This window comes from Phoxinus phoxinus (genome assembly GCF_949152265.1).
Source record: "Phoxinus phoxinus genome assembly, chromosome: 3".
NCBI classification, from domain to species: domain Eukaryota; kingdom Metazoa; phylum Chordata; class Actinopteri; order Cypriniformes; family Leuciscidae; genus Phoxinus; species Phoxinus phoxinus.
Window position 1 is genome coordinate 16,126,010 of NC_136878.1, and position 14,566 is coordinate 16,140,575.

Consider the following 14,566-nt stretch of genomic DNA (forward strand, 5'->3'; position numbering starts at 1 on the left):
CTGAATGATTTATTTGTCAGTTGGGTCTTTTTTTTTAACAATACTTGCAACCAGGTAACTCCACAAAAGGAAACCATGCAAATAATAAGAGAACAGGGCAATTGAAGACGTTTTCATTCTCCCTGGTACTACTAATACTTTGATGCGTCATTTATGAGAACAGTTCTGAAGATATGAACTGATATTACAGCTCTGTAAATTGTGCCATTTAAAATAATCAAATGGCAATTCAGAATTTTTTTTTTCTTTTCTCCAAAGTAAACATTATGTTACCTTTTCTTGAACCTATGCTGTGCTATATGAACATTTGAGTTTGGAATTATATTACAACACTGCCATCTACTGGCACTTTACATGTGGTACTGCACACGTCATGTATTTATTTAAACTGTTGTCCCTAATAAAACAATAGAAGAAGAGTAGGTTGACACTCAAAATATGCTCTTGCTATGTACTAACATTTTCTTCTATTGTGAAACCTCCATTTCCTTCCTGCACAGGAACCTGCCCTACTTTACCAAGCAGACGAGTCCCTCTGCTGTCATTCTCAGTCTCTGGGAGGCCAGGCATCAGGACAGTGGAGATCTTGACTCACTTGCAAGTGCTTTGGAGGAGATTGGAAAGATCCACTGTAAAAGTCTGCCTCAGAGTCCAGATGAGAAAGAAACAGACTTTACGTTTTGAGGGACTATTGAATACTACACTTATCCCACCAGGTGCAATTCACAGCATCTTCAACCAGCTAAGGTATCCGGGCTGAGAGAAGCCTGGGACAGGAGGCGACCAATCAGACAGTTTCACGTATCTGACCGGATGCAAAGTTGGCATGAATTTGGCACAGATTCAACAGCTTCAAAATGCTTTTCTCGAAGCAAACATCACAGTGCCAGTCCATCACATCTTACATGAAATTCCACCTTAGTCTTTCTTTGGTGTTTATGATTTTTTTTTTATTATTGTGAGGGATTTGATTGGTGGCCAGGCTGGGGAATTTTCTTGAGCATTTCCTTAATCTTTTCCTATTTCTCCAACAGTGTTCCAGAGTTCCGCAGTATTTATATTCCTTCTGCATGTTACTACTGATGTGTGCTTTGTTTGCACTAAATGATGTTTAGAGAAGGGAAGAGAAGGAAATGCACTCCTGAAAACACATTGTGATCGTGGCTCACTCTGTTCTTTCATTTCTATTGTTGTTTTATTGTCAGTTTGCCGTCTTAATGAGATCAGTTGAGGAATAATTATGAATAATATATGGTGATATAAAGATTCTAACTTTTTTTCAGCTATGAAAGTAATGCAGGTTAGGGGGTGAACATAAATTACGTTTTTCCCTCCGAAGACCTTAAAGCATAACCCCATCACACACGCTTAAATGCATTACTCAGTTCCTGTGAGCGTGTGTAGGCATCATGAGTGCTATCATGCCTTTTGTAGAGAGCGTCAGGCCTGAGACTAATATTGACCTGAAGAAGCGTTTACTCGCGCCATGCAACGGCAGCACATTCCTTTTGTTAACATTTAGAGCTTTCTTTTGAAATGCAGCTGAAAAGGAAGAGCTCCAAGAGACCTCTGTAAAATTAGCCTCTCTTATCTCCTCTGACCAAATTCCACCGTGCAGTGAGAAACACAATGGGGGAACACGGGCCGGTGAGCAGAGAGAGTTATAATTAAGGTCTGATAAATGGAAAGGAGCTATGTGGAAAATGCTGTCAGAATTGCAGGAAAAAAAAGTTATGTCCTCCTTTTCCAAGTCATCTACTTCATTAACCTTCTCTCTCAAACAGAAATGCCTCCAAGAGCTCATTTTATTTGGTTTTAAGTTTTAAACACTACAAATGCTCACCACTGCTTATACTGGATATTCTTTTTTTATATTTTAATTGTAGTTTTAACATAAGTTTTATGAAGCATTTAACAAATCTGATCAGCACTGAAATCAGTAGCCTGTTTGACTTATTTAGACGCTGCTAAACCACCAGTTGTCCACATAACTACGGTATATCAAGTAAATGAAATTCTTTATTTTTATTACATTTTAATTTATTACCAAATTTGCTGTCACCCCTCTCTCAAATCTAATTAAAACACATTGTGTCGTCATTTTTTAATGAGTTTGAAAGAAAATTGCTTTTGTGCTCATTAAAAGTTTATATTCAAGTTCATATTTATGTCCAAATGATAGAACATGACGTTAAGCTCCAAGTACAGAAATAATTCCAGCAAAAAAACTAAAAAAAAATAATCTAGAAATGGCTATCAAACCAAACTTAAGCAAAAAACTTTCAACAACAACAACAAAATCAGCAAAACTGATTTTGCCCTATTATTGTAGACTGCAGTTATAGTGGTACTATTTGATAAATTAGTACAAAGCCTTCAAACGGTAAAGTTGATAATGATCCGTCCCACGTTCATGTTATATTTAGGCCTTTGCTTCAAATTATGATTCTTGTGCCTTGTATAACTTCTGTAAATGGTGAATGTTGTACAGGTTCTGAAGATGGTTCTGAATCATGCAAATGTACTGTAAAATATCAGTTTAAAAAAACACTATATTACACTGATATGCAGGGGTCAAGAGCTTTTCTAGTGCTAAATATACTTGTTTGGTATCGCCAGGCCAGCTTTGTGGTATATTGTATCTATGATTATGAACATTTTGGATGTTTTCTGTACAGTAGAGTTTGCGGATGTATATGCAGTCTTTTGGAAATAAATGTACAGCTAAAGAGAGCTGCAACTCTAGCAAACATGCCCCATGTCTTTATTCTCTTGCCATGTGCGGATATTTTTCTATTAGTGTCAGGCAGGCAGATAATGTAATATTTCTGTGCCTTACAGAAACGGCACAGGACGTTTGCAATGTTCTGCAACTTGTTCCTCTTCATCAGAGCAAATTTAGTTCTTAAAAATTAAACTAATATCCTGATGAATCTCTACAAAACAAGGTGATTAACACACACTTCTGTGTTTAAGACATACAGTAAATCAGCCCAGTGTTCTCAGAACTGTAGCCAATAGTTCAACAGGCATCTAAAAGATGAAAACGTTAATTTCAGCTAATTTAATGTCTCGGACATGCCATAATTTACTTTTATAAATGGCGAATGATGCAAAGTCCACAGCTGGTAGTCTTATCTCAAACAACCCCTCCTCTTTCAGAAACTTCTTATCGGACACATAAGGGACTAAAGATTCAGCCCTCATAACTATGGTAACTACGAGTTTGTTTGTTTGTTCTTGTAAACGTTAGATCAATTCTTTGAGCAACATTAAGAAATATGAATAAGCAAATACATCTTAATAAAACTAAAATTCAAAGATGATACAATAGCAGTGTGTATATAGTTATAGCCTGCAATTGCATTAAAGAAAAGTCACTTAGTGTTGCCGTAATTGGTTGTTTGGCATCTCTGTCTGAAGAAAGGCAGAGGGGAATAACTTAATCAGTTTTCAGGAAGCAACAAAACAATGTAGGCTAGATTTGTCGAAAGGAAAGCAAGTTGATTTCAATGGGCCACAGTAATGCCTTACAACCGACCATACAAATATTGTAGTTTATCTGGAAAACTCATCACTAATAAAATTAAAACTTGGTTGAAAAATCCCAGCGTAGGCTAATCTAATATATGGCTAATGAATGGATCACGTGGTGGATTGTGTTTGAGTATAAGGAGCGACCTTTGTCTGCATTCTGAAGCATCAGTATGAAATTCCCCTTAGACATGATAAATGAATAAACAAACAGAAGTCCCACCTTCCTCTGTGCACTGCAGTCAACAAGAGTATCCGCCAGTTTCCTGTGTTTTACACAGTGTCGCTCAACAGTCATAGTATCGCACTGTCACAGTCAACTGTCTGCTAGATAGCGCCAAACTGACAGAGATGGCCTTTGCATTGCGGAAATTGATAATAATGGTATGCGTTCAGATGTCCTGACTGAGAATATGTGGTTGTTGCTGGAGATTATTAATGGTTATTTGACTAAAGTCACGTCGAAAGCTTATCTGCTATATTCTCCCAAAATGTAAGAAAATATAGACAGAAATATTTAAAAATCTTGAAATATATAAAGTAGTTATTCAACACGATGGGGAGTTTGTAAGCGATTTGTGTGCCAGCCTGGTTGTTTCGGGAATTTATGAATCCCACTATAGCTAAGGCTTAGTTCATGCAAATTAGATCACGTGACAAACGCTCAGACACTTAGAAGGGCAACGTCACAAGAAACCTAATTAATATTCACAAGGTAAGCCTCGGCCATAGTAGGATTCGACACTTCGCATTCAGCGTGTTCAGGTTTGAAGAAGCGCTCAATTCCATAATGTAAGACCGGAAGTTTTCTCGACGGCTAAATACTTTGAGGTGCGTTATCAGTAGGATAGTGTTGGGACAATCTTCTTTCAGTTTACGGAGAAAGTGACAATGATTTGACTACTATGAGATACATTATTTTCTTGGTAAGTCAATTTAACATGTATTTAATTAGTTTTTAGATAGCCTACCGTATATTTGAATTAGAGAAACTTTGAAAGTTTATTTTTGCTTCATGACGCGTTAAATTGAGACATGCTTGGACTGGTCGGCGGCGATAAACCACCTGGCACTTGTCAATTTAAAAATACAAAAACTTTAAAATAATTAGAAACCATTTAGTAACCTGAATCAATATTTTATCTATCTCTCGATACAAATCCTCATATAACTTTAGTCTGTTTTAAGAGTTTTAACGTGAAAATCGTAATAACAATGACTTGAAAAATGAACACGAAAAAATAATAGTCATGGAAATAAATAGGTTGTGTGTGTGTGTGTATTTTCACTTACCCTCAAGTTGTTCCTAACATACATGCATTTCTTTGTTATGTGGAACACAAAAGAAGGGGCACCTTCTAGTATAGTATGAAAAAATATATACTATAGAAGTCAGTGGTGCCCCCCAAATATTTGCTTACAAACATTCTCCAAAGAATAATATATATAAATTTGTATATTCATATTAACCTGAAAAAATAATTTTAAATTAACCTGAAAAATTAACCTGAAAATAAATAGGTTGTGTGCGTATATATATATATATATATATATATATATATATATATATATATATATATATATATATATATATATACATACATACATGTATATAGCCTAATATAATACATGAATAAATATATGTTTATAGGCTCATCATCATAATATATATACACACATATATATATATATATATACATATATATAGCCTAATATAATACGCACACACAACCTATTTATTTCCATGCCTATTCATTTTTCAGGTTAATATATATGCATATACAAATTTATATATATTATTCTTTGAAGAATGTTTGTAAGCATATATGTGTGGGGCACCATTGACTTCTAGTATATGTTTTTTCATATTATACAAGAAGGTGCCCCTTCTTTTGTGTTCCAAAAAACAAAGAAATGTATGTATGTTAGGAACAACTTGAGGGTAAGTAAATTAAGACATAATTTTCATTTTTGGGTGAACTATCCCTTTAAGTTTCTAACACATATAAAACAAACTCAAGTGTTCTGAGACATAAAATGAAAGATAATATTTACACCAACAGGTGTCAGTATAAGATACAACACCACTTGATCAAAGGCTGTCCATAATTATTTACCAAAAAGTCAGTACGTATTGAAGCATATATTCTCTTTTTACTGTTTCTTCTGTGTGTAGGTTTTGTTGTTGCTAAATATCAGTCACTTGGATCTGTCCTGGGCTCAAGGGTCCATCAAGAACAGATCAAGCCGGGATGTTTCCTGCAGAGAGAGCCTGGAGTATGAACATGGTGACATCTGCTGCCTGAACTGCCCTGCTGGTGCATGAGAATAAACATTAAAAAAACACTTTAAGTTCTGGTTAGACGATGTCTTGTATGTGCACTTACATTCCACCACCTCATCTTTTTGCAGGAACCTATGTGAAAACGGCCTGTGTTACTGCTTCAGAAAAAGGAGAGTGTAAAACATGCGAGTTTGACACATTCACTGAGCATGAAAATGGACTGCAGAAGTGTTTATCGTGCACCATGTGCCGTATAGGTAAATCTGTTATTTGAAAATATTGTCCCATACTGCCAAGTCTTTCAGGTTTATGCAAATACTTTTAACATAAACTTTTGTGGTCATGCAAGCCAACTCAATTTTGGGCTCACATGATAGACTTCCTTTAAATATACATTTGATTGTAAATTGCCTGCTATTTGTGCTCCTTCTGTAGATCAGGAAACCACTGAGAAATGCACAATTACCCAGAACACAAAGTGCAAGTGCAAACAGGGGTCATTTTGCTTACCTGACCAGGCATGTGAGGTGTGCAAGAAATGCAGCAGGTAAGTTCTTAATGTAAAATTTGGACAAAGAAGTCTCATGTTAATCAAAATGATTAACATGACCGGATAGCAGACCCAACTAGACTGTACATTTCCAGAAGAAAATGTGAATGGTGCTTGCAGTGGCAAAAAACACGACCCGGTTTCACAATATTGTGTACGGAACAACAACCATGTCTGTACGATGTTCTGGTGCTGAGATATGGCTTATTCATGTGTTTGTATGGTTACTAGGGTACTCTATAGGGTTGCTATGGTGTGCTTATACAGTTTATGGGATGATATTTAAAGAGTAGTTGACAGTCTAAGTCAAAAAAGCCGAACTCCATGTTTCTCATGCATTCAGCATTGAACTCAGCATTTTCTTGGCATGATTTAGCACTTAGCTAATCGCTATTAGCATGTAGCTATTCAATGCTAGCATGTGTAGCATGTAGGAAGTCCTGTTTGCTAGCATGAGTCGAAAGAGCCAACCCCATCTCTATACGATGTTCTGATGCAGAGATATACGTCTTGCTAAACGGTTGCTAGGGTACTTTGTTTGGTTGCTATGGAGTGGCTTGGCAGCTGCCAATACTGAGACTCCAAAGGCTACTTGTCAGTATGAATAATCTAAACCAACTCCCACGCCTCTGTGGCATTCAGAATGGAAGATATCCTCTGTGGATTTTGGTTGCTAAGGTGCTCGACAATGGTTGCTAGAGAGGGGCTAGGAAGTGTTGATGTGATTCATGATTGGCTGTTTGCTGCCCCAAGTCAAACGAGACCACCCTCATGTTTCTATGACTCTTCTATCCAAAGATATCCATTTGATCTCTTTCAATGGAAGTCTATGTCACTTGTTGCTAAGGTGCTCTAAATGGTTGCTAGGGCGTGGCTTGATAGCTTCACAATGATCCTGAGAGACTGATTGGTCGTCTGAGTAAAATGAGCCCGCCCCCTTGTCTCTATGACACTGTGATCCAGAGTTATGTTCAATACAAAATCCCTATGCAGTTTACCATAGTAGGAAAAACGCATGCATTACATGGGCCGTCCTTCACCATAGTATGTCAATGGGGCAACTTTGGGCCGCTCCTGCCCCCCAGGGGTGCAACTTTTACCCCATTGTGAGGTATGTTCTTACAGAGCCTGCCAGCCTCTTCAAATGTGGTAAATTTCACATTTCTACGAAATCCTCGTGACTCGTCAAAGTTTGTCGCAATGTTAAGTCTATGGGATTTTTCGGCGACTTCTTCGCCCCTGGGGCGAACACCGCACCCCCGATCTCTTATAAGAGTCATAGCACACCATTCCAAACTAGGCCGCACGTTTTGACACCTCATTCATGGGTCTGTGACAAAAACTGCGGGTGGAGTAGCGCGTCAAAATTTCGGCGGGACAAAAAGAGCAATAGCAATACTGTTGCTTGCAAAAAGCAAGCACCATTAATAATGAAAATGTGCACCAATAAAACTTCATTGGTTCTGGTATGACAAGCAAGCACTTGATCTTCTATTTACTATATTTGATGTGCTCTATTAATTTGCATTCATCTATGTTTATATGTGAATAAAATTAGATCTGTTCGTTATATAAAGTAATAGTATCTCTTCAGAACTCTTGGAATAAACGGCTATAGATTCACAGGGATTCCTGTCTTTTTGAAGCATCAAAGTTTTGGTGGAATAGACTTTCAATGGTTTCATGAGAAATATCTTCATTTGTGTTTCAAAGAGGAACGGAAGTCTTACAGGTTTGGAACGACACAAAGGTGAGTATAACTGATGACAGTAGTTTATTTTTTGTGTGGACTCTAAATCATTTCATTTGTTGAACCCAGATGCAAAGAGGATGAGGAGACTGTAAAAGGCTGTACACACATTTCCAACACAGTTTGTAGAAAGAGAAGCTCTTCGGGAAGCTCCATCTCAGGTATAGAAAACCTTCCTCACTCTGTAGCCCAATGATTTCAGCTGTATACACACTGTGCAACGATTACAGCCGATCAAAAGTTGTATTTTTCACATTCACATTTAAAGTAAAGGAAATTATAATTGTTAATTTGGATATTCTGTCCAACATTTGTCTTTCGCAAAGGCTTTGTTTCCATAGTGTTTCTCATAGCGATTACATCCCATTTGTCCTACAGTGACTTTCATTGTTGTGCCAATAATTGCAATGCTGGCATGCATTTTGAGTATCGTCTACTGGACAAAGTCAAAACCAAGTAAAGGAGCAGGTAGGGCACACATATTTCCTCAGATCTTTCAATATTTCTTCCTTGTTTCTTTTTTGCTTATCGTACAAAATCTTTTTTTAATTCCAGTAACATCCAGAAGTCCAAGGGAAATGGTTAAGATCTGTATGGTAGGTCAACAAGACATGTATCTGATGCATTTGATTGATCAGCCAACACATTTCTCAGCTTTAACCACAGAAACTCGTGTATTTTGATGTAACTCAGCACTGATTTGAACTCTGTAAAATATGACGACCAGATGACGTCTTTCTTGCCCTGCAGGGTGACAGTGAAGAGGTGATAGAGGAGAGGCAAAATGCCCAGAATTCCAAGATCGATGATGACTCTCAGCTCCAGCCATTTCTTGAGCAAAACTATGCGGTGTGTACCCATGTACCTGCTTCATCAGAGATGGAGAAAGACAGGGGACTAGGGGACAGCCTCCCCAACACCGCCAACTCTTCACAAATTAGCCTGGCCATGTCCGCTGTGCTCATTGACCTCCACACTAACCAGCCTCCAAGCTCTGCAATTGCCTGGCAGCCTCACACTTTGGTGAGAGTTGCTGCTTTCTTTGTATTAACACCACTTCTACCGTCATAACCAATGCTTACTGCAAGTCTCTGCTTTTAATATTTCCTAAGCCTGAATGCATTCCCTTTGGTCATTTGGAGACAAGATGAAGTAGCAAAGTTACTATCTGTTGGTGTCTGCATTGTCATAGCTTGCTTTCAGGATAAAGACTTTCCATGTTTTGTAATATTTTGTATAATCAGGCTTTCTTAAACTAAATTTAACATGGAGAGGTCATGTTTCGCAATATTTTTGCACTTTTTGTGTTGAGACAAACTCATCTAGGTACTGGTGACCGCTTATGCCTTTGTTCAGCATTTTTGGACCTGACGTCTCCTGTAACTCCTGAGCAGTCTGTGTGTTGTTTTGGGAATAGGTGTTACTCCATTAAATAATGAGATTGATATTGATCTGGAAACCCAGACTGTATGGCAAGAGATCTATGCAGTTTATACTATATAAAGATGTGTGTGTGTGTGTGTGTGTGTGTGTGTCTGTCTGTCTGTCTGTCTGTCTTTCTCTCAGTAAGACAAGTTTGATTGACTAAAACTAAGTTATTTAAACATCTGTAATAAGCCTCATATAAATAATTTTGATTTGTAAAGCTTTGGTTGTCGTCTTGTTAAAAAAAAAGTACCCCCAGTAACTGTCAATGAGTCACATTAATTCGCTATACAAATAAATGTGAATTGAATTGAATTACAATGAAATGAAATTCTTCCATCTCTTTTAGGAACGAGAGTTGTCCAGAAGACTTGTTCCTTTGAACGGTAGGGTCATACCTTTTTTCCTTGCATAATTTCAGCATTCGTAAAAAAAAAAAAACTGCTGCAGTGTTTTTTACTTCATCTCACCTTTTCAGGAGAGGAATCGTTGAAGAAAACGCTTGATTTCTTTGAAGAAATGGATGTCCACTATCATAACAGATTCTTCAGGTTCATTGGACTGAGTGATAATTCAATCAAAAGTACAGATTCTCTTTTCCCAGAAGACAGAGTTTATGAACTGTTAAAAATCTGGATGGAAAAGGAGGGACTGAAGGCAGATTTCAACAGTCTTATTGAAGCATTAGTCTATTTAGGCCAGAGGCTGTCAGCAGAAAATATTGTTACAAAGGCAATTAGTAATGGTTACTTTAAATATGAAGATGAGTGACTGGAAACAAACAAATCACCCTTTTAGTGACCTCAGGTAGAAAATGTATGCTTTTCATTTCTTTTTTTCTTTTTCTTTTTTTGCATTGCTTACCTTATGTAGTGTTATTTCCTAACTATTCCAAAATGGAAAGTGTTTCAATATTTATTATGTTGGCCAATGTTCAAATGTTTAGAAAAGACAAATGCTATGCTGTTGTTTACAAATATTAGTTACATTTGGGGACAAATGTGATATTTAAGACTTTAATATGAAATGTTGTGTTACTATTATTGTGGTCGCATTCTTTACCATTTTGTAGACAAAATTGTTGTACATTATTATCTCGTTAACATATGTCATGTGAATTATTTTGTTGTGAACTAATAAAAGCAATTAATTTTCACATTTTGTTTTTCCCTTAATGATTGTTTTTTACTTTACAATAACGATTTAAATAATGCTAAGGTTCTGAATATAGTGTCCAGACACATCATGGTTTGACGTTTCTTAAAAGTTATAGTATATAAAAACTGTATTTCAGCTTGCTCGCCACCAGAGGTCACCAGATCTCCTGCGGCTTTACATATGGTGGAAAAAAAGTGGATGAAAGTGACGCAGATTAGAGTTGCAGGACCTGATAAACAAGTTTCAAACCACCGTGGTGCAAAAGAAAAACACTTCATCCTAAGTGACACAGGAACGCGTATCTGTGCATTCTGAAGATGCGTGTGCAAAATCCCTAACTTGATAGATATGTTTTTTATATACAATTTTAGGGACATTTGCCATAGCTTATGTAATGGTTTTAGAAAATAAGCTTCAGTGAGTGTGTAAAAAATTGTGTAGTAATTTACTTTTAAAGACAGGCACTTATTGTACGTTAATATTATTTTAATGGCTTCTTTCTTTCTTTTTTTTACTTACGTCATCAGTGTTTTTAGATTAATAATCAAATCTTAAGAGATAATTCAAATAAATTGTGTAATCGTATTGCGAAATAGGTCGTTTTCACCACATTTCCCATGCACCCTTGCAGTTAAACAGGAAATGCCATAGGTTCTTCGCTTCCTAAAATCATGATCATCGTGAGCTTGGTCGTTAAAGTTTGTACACGCTTATTTTCTCTCTTGCAGCATATCTGATCAAATCATATTATCTTACGTTAACAGTCAATACTGTTATTTAATAGGCAATATTTAAAATAGTTTGCGTGGGTACCTCTGTCCTCAGACTGGCATTACGTCACAACCAAAAACAACATGTAAGACACAAACTACAATGTAACGTTAAGGCTACAAAAGAAAAGTATAAACTGCTCCGTAAGTCTATTCTTTCATACGACAGGTCTTTGACACTAAAGCGTTTTTAATGTTTTGTTACATTATGTCATTGCATCATGGAACCAGTTTGAATAGTTCTCTCTTTGTACAGTATTTATAGTGTTCAGTGACATAATTTCCATATCATCCTCCTTACTATTGCTAGTTTTTCCCTTTCTGCTGTTCCTCATTTCTTCTAATGTTTGTTGTTTGCCATCTGGTCTGTTTGCAGACGAAATCGAAAATCATGGTGGGGAATAATGGAAAGAGGAACTGAGACCAAACGTCACGAGGTTGTTTGATATTTGTGAGATACCAGATAAAGGTACAGTACATTCAGATGTGCTGCATTGGTAAAACAGTCTTTTGTTGGTACACCTTGATTGTTTTTTTGTTTGTTTTGTTTTGTTTGTTTTTTAAAATATCACTGCATTGTATTTATTTGAGTTTGAGACATTGCGTTTTTATAAGGCAAGTTGAAATATTATGAAATGTTTATTAATGTTGTTGTTTGTCTTTTTGAACACCTCTATGATTTAATACATGTGTAAGTAAAGTTCACCTGCATTCTCTGTCTCTGCAGCACTCGCAGGATGAGAGGAATTGTTGCATTTTACGTTACCTATCTGCTGTGCCTGATATTGGGGATTGTCTGTGTGGTATTAGTAGCTCACTGGAATTACAGCTACCGAGGTGGATTTGCATGGGATGGCTCAGCCAAGCACTTCAACTGGCACCCGGTCTTCATGGTCACTGGAATGGTGGTTCTTTATGGGAATGGTACGTTTGATTGGGTATTATTTTAACTTTTGTTTTCATGCTACTGTAGCTGTGATATAACATGTGGCATTGCACAAGCAATAGTTTCAGCTGTATGTGGTAGAAAGTTTGTGTTTGTTTTAGTTTGATGCGTTACATTGTTTGTGAAATAATATGATTTTAGTTATAGGGAAAAATATTCTACTTGTTTTTTTTATGTCAATTGAACAGACTTTCTGTCAGTTGTCATTAATGTCCTTTTCTCTTGTAACCAGCGGCCGTAGTGTACCGTATTCCTCTGACATGGGGTCACAATAAGCTACCGTGGAAGCTGTTACACGCTGGGCTTCTGCTCCTTTCTCTCATTCTGTCTGTTCTCGGGCTTTGCGCTGTGTTCGACTTCCACAACAAAAGCCACACACCCAACCTCTATTCCCTCCATAGCTGGGTGGGGATTTGTACCACTGCACTTTTCACTGCACAGGTGTGTATCGTGTTGAAACTGCTCATGTACAGTGTAGTAGTTTGTCCTCATTTGTTGTTGTAAACAGGAAGTTAAATTGTGGATAAACAATTAACTTAATTTTCTTTCAAAGAAATTGGATACAGAAAATGTAGTCTGACATATTTCATATGTATATGAAGGAGAAGGACCATGGAAACGTGTTTTCGCTATGAAACAGACTATTAAAAAACATACAATTCTGACTTTTATCTTATAACATGAGTCTGTATCTCACAATTCTGACTTTATTTCTGGCAATGAGTTTATAACTCGCAACTCTTTTTTCTTCTTCTTTTTTTCCCTCAGAATTGTGAGATATAAACTTACAATTGCGAGATAAAAAGTAGCAATTACCTTTTTTAGTTTTATGCCATGGCGGAAACATGCTTCCTAGAGGAAGTAAATTAAAAGCATAAATCTCCCCACAGGAACTAAAAAAAAAAGTCCCTTTCTCTATTTTTCTCTCAGTGGGTCATGGGTTTTACCTCGTTCCTCTTGCCTTGCACCCCAATGGCTGCACGTGCCCTTATAAAGCCAGCTCATGTATGGATGGGAGGAATCATCTTGGTACTGAGCATTGTATCTTGCATCTCAGGGATCAACGAAAAGCTATTTTTTGCACTGTAAGTGAAGAACCTATTTATAAATTACTACTGTTTGAGAGATCTTCATGGATCGTTTGTACTGTTTGATTAGGTAGATCATTATGCTGTAATCGATATGTTTAAAGATTTGCCGTATGATGTAGAAAGAAGGGGATAAAAAAGAACATGTATTCATAAATGTAGAGCTCTCAATAGATTCAGTGTGGTGCCATAGCAAATGCGTTCTTCTATTGGTTCTTTCCTCAGAAAAGCAAACACCAATGGGACGCTGCCTTATTCTGATTTACCACCAGAGGCAATCATTGCAAATTCTTTGGGAGTCATCATTGTAGCGTTTGGATTGGTTGTTTTGAAAATCTTGTCCAATCAGATATGGCAGAGACCTGAGCCAGGCTATGATGAGGGAGTTTACAGGGTAAGAGACAAATGGATTTTAAGAAAAGAAAGAAATGGCTTGCAAAAGTCATGTTTAATTATCTTGCCTTAGTACAAACCTCTCTGTATTCCTAAATGAATAACTAAGAAAGTATTCATAGGAGTAATTTTGTGTTGTGATATTGTCCCTTTCTCTCATTTTCAGCCCCTGGCATATGATGGAAGCTGATGTCTCAAAGCTGAATGTCTGAAAATGTTTATATTTATTTGCATTCTGACTGATCAGCTCTCTTCAATCGAATCAAAGTCCCTTAAAATTCCAACCATTTGTCTTTGTATTTCTAATTGTACCGAGCACTCCTCCTGGGAAGGCATTTAAAATCGTCTCTCTATGTGTTTTTGCTTAGATTTAATTGTGTTGCTGCTGCTGTTTAAAATTGTGTAGAGCAAAGACAAAATATAAATAATCACTGCCTATTTGTCAGTGTTTTGTGCTAATTTATTATTAAAGAATGCCTCTGTATATAACAAATGATTACATTCATTTTATGAAACATCGATGATTGTGTCTAAGGAAAAACAGATGAAGGTATTTCCTCTTTGTTTGTCAAACCGGTTCAAACCGGCTGGGAAGAGCATTCAAACCAGGCAGGGACAAACAGGGGACAAACCACCACGCGTCATCATCAGCGAATAACCAATAGGAA

At 36.9% G+C, this 14,566-nt stretch overlaps 3 protein-coding genes across 17 annotated transcripts in view; all 3 read left to right on the forward strand.

Annotated features, from left to right (window-relative positions):
• The window catches only part of unc5db (unc-5 netrin receptor Db), a 220,024-nt gene extending 217,277 nt beyond the window's left edge, over positions 1-2,747 (forward strand). For 7 of the 8 annotated variants that reach the window (XM_079605688.1, XM_079605687.1, XM_079605682.1 and 4 more), the window contains one exon: positions 501-2,747. In XM_079605688.1, the coding sequence (XP_079461814.1) occupies positions 501-684 (184 nt within the window). In that variant the 3' untranslated portion in view covers positions 685-2,747. The remainder of the gene's footprint in view (positions 1-500) is intronic. The other variant, XM_079605686.1, reaches the window with a different exon arrangement.
• A 1,490-nt stretch (positions 2,748-4,237) lies between these two features.
• hdr (hematopoietic death receptor) lies at positions 4,238-10,699 on the forward strand. 2 transcript variants are annotated; one of them, XM_079605913.1, is made up of 10 exons: positions 4,238-4,460; positions 5,711-5,852; positions 5,947-6,075; positions 6,254-6,365; positions 8,188-8,279; positions 8,497-8,586; positions 8,674-8,714; positions 8,869-9,141; positions 9,893-9,929; positions 10,022-10,699. In XM_079605913.1, exons 1-10 carry the CDS (start codon positions 4,440-4,442, stop codon positions 10,312-10,314), a joined length of 1,230 nt encoding a protein of 409 aa, XP_079462039.1. In that variant the 5' UTR covers positions 4,238-4,439; the 3' UTR covers positions 10,315-10,699. The 2 variants fall into 2 exon arrangements, with proteins under 2 accessions (XP_079462039.1, XP_079462040.1); XM_079605914.1 differs by having other exon boundaries at positions 8,869-8,967.
• A 208-nt stretch (positions 10,700-10,907) lies between these two features.
• On the forward strand, positions 10,908-14,391 carry cyb561a3a (cytochrome b561 family, member A3a). 7 transcript variants are annotated; one of them, XM_079605698.1, is made up of 8 exons: positions 10,908-11,399; positions 11,527-11,615; positions 11,848-11,940; positions 12,199-12,395; positions 12,650-12,858; positions 13,348-13,502; positions 13,731-13,899; positions 14,065-14,391. In XM_079605698.1, exons 4-8 carry the CDS (start codon positions 12,209-12,211, stop codon positions 14,086-14,088), a joined length of 744 nt encoding a protein of 247 aa, XP_079461824.1. In that variant the 5' UTR covers positions 10,908-11,399; positions 11,527-11,615; positions 11,848-11,940; positions 12,199-12,208; the 3' UTR covers positions 14,089-14,391. The 7 variants fall into 7 exon arrangements, with proteins under 7 accessions (XP_079461824.1, XP_079461823.1, XP_079461826.1 ...); XM_079605697.1 differs by having other exon boundaries at positions 10,908-11,615; XM_079605700.1 differs by having other exon boundaries at positions 11,302-11,557.
• Positions 14,392-14,566: the final 175 nt, after the last annotated feature.

Bases quoted from the DNA above. Each gene is read 5' to 3' on its own strand.
- hdr (XM_079605913.1), top strand. From the start codon at position 4,440: ATGAGATACATTATTTTCTTG. The intron at 5,853-5,946 runs GTGCATGAGAAT...ATCTTTTTGCAG, and splicing joins CTGCCTGAACTGCCCTGCTG to GAACCTATGTGAAAACGGCC. The intron at 6,076-6,253 runs GTAAATCTGTTA...CTCCTTCTGTAG, and splicing joins GTGCACCATGTGCCGTATAG to ATCAGGAAACCACTGAGAAA.
- cyb561a3a (XM_079605695.1), top strand. From the start codon at position 11,956: ATGTGCTGCATTGGTAAAACAGTCTTTTGTTGGTACACCTTGATTGTT. The intron at 12,087-12,198 runs GCAAGTTGAAAT...CTGTCTCTGCAG, and splicing joins AGACATTGCGTTTTTATAAG to CACTCGCAGGATGAGAGGAA. The intron at 13,503-13,730 runs GTAAGTGAAGAA...TTCTTTCCTCAG, and splicing joins GAAAAGCTATTTTTTGCACT to AAAAGCAAACACCAATGGGA.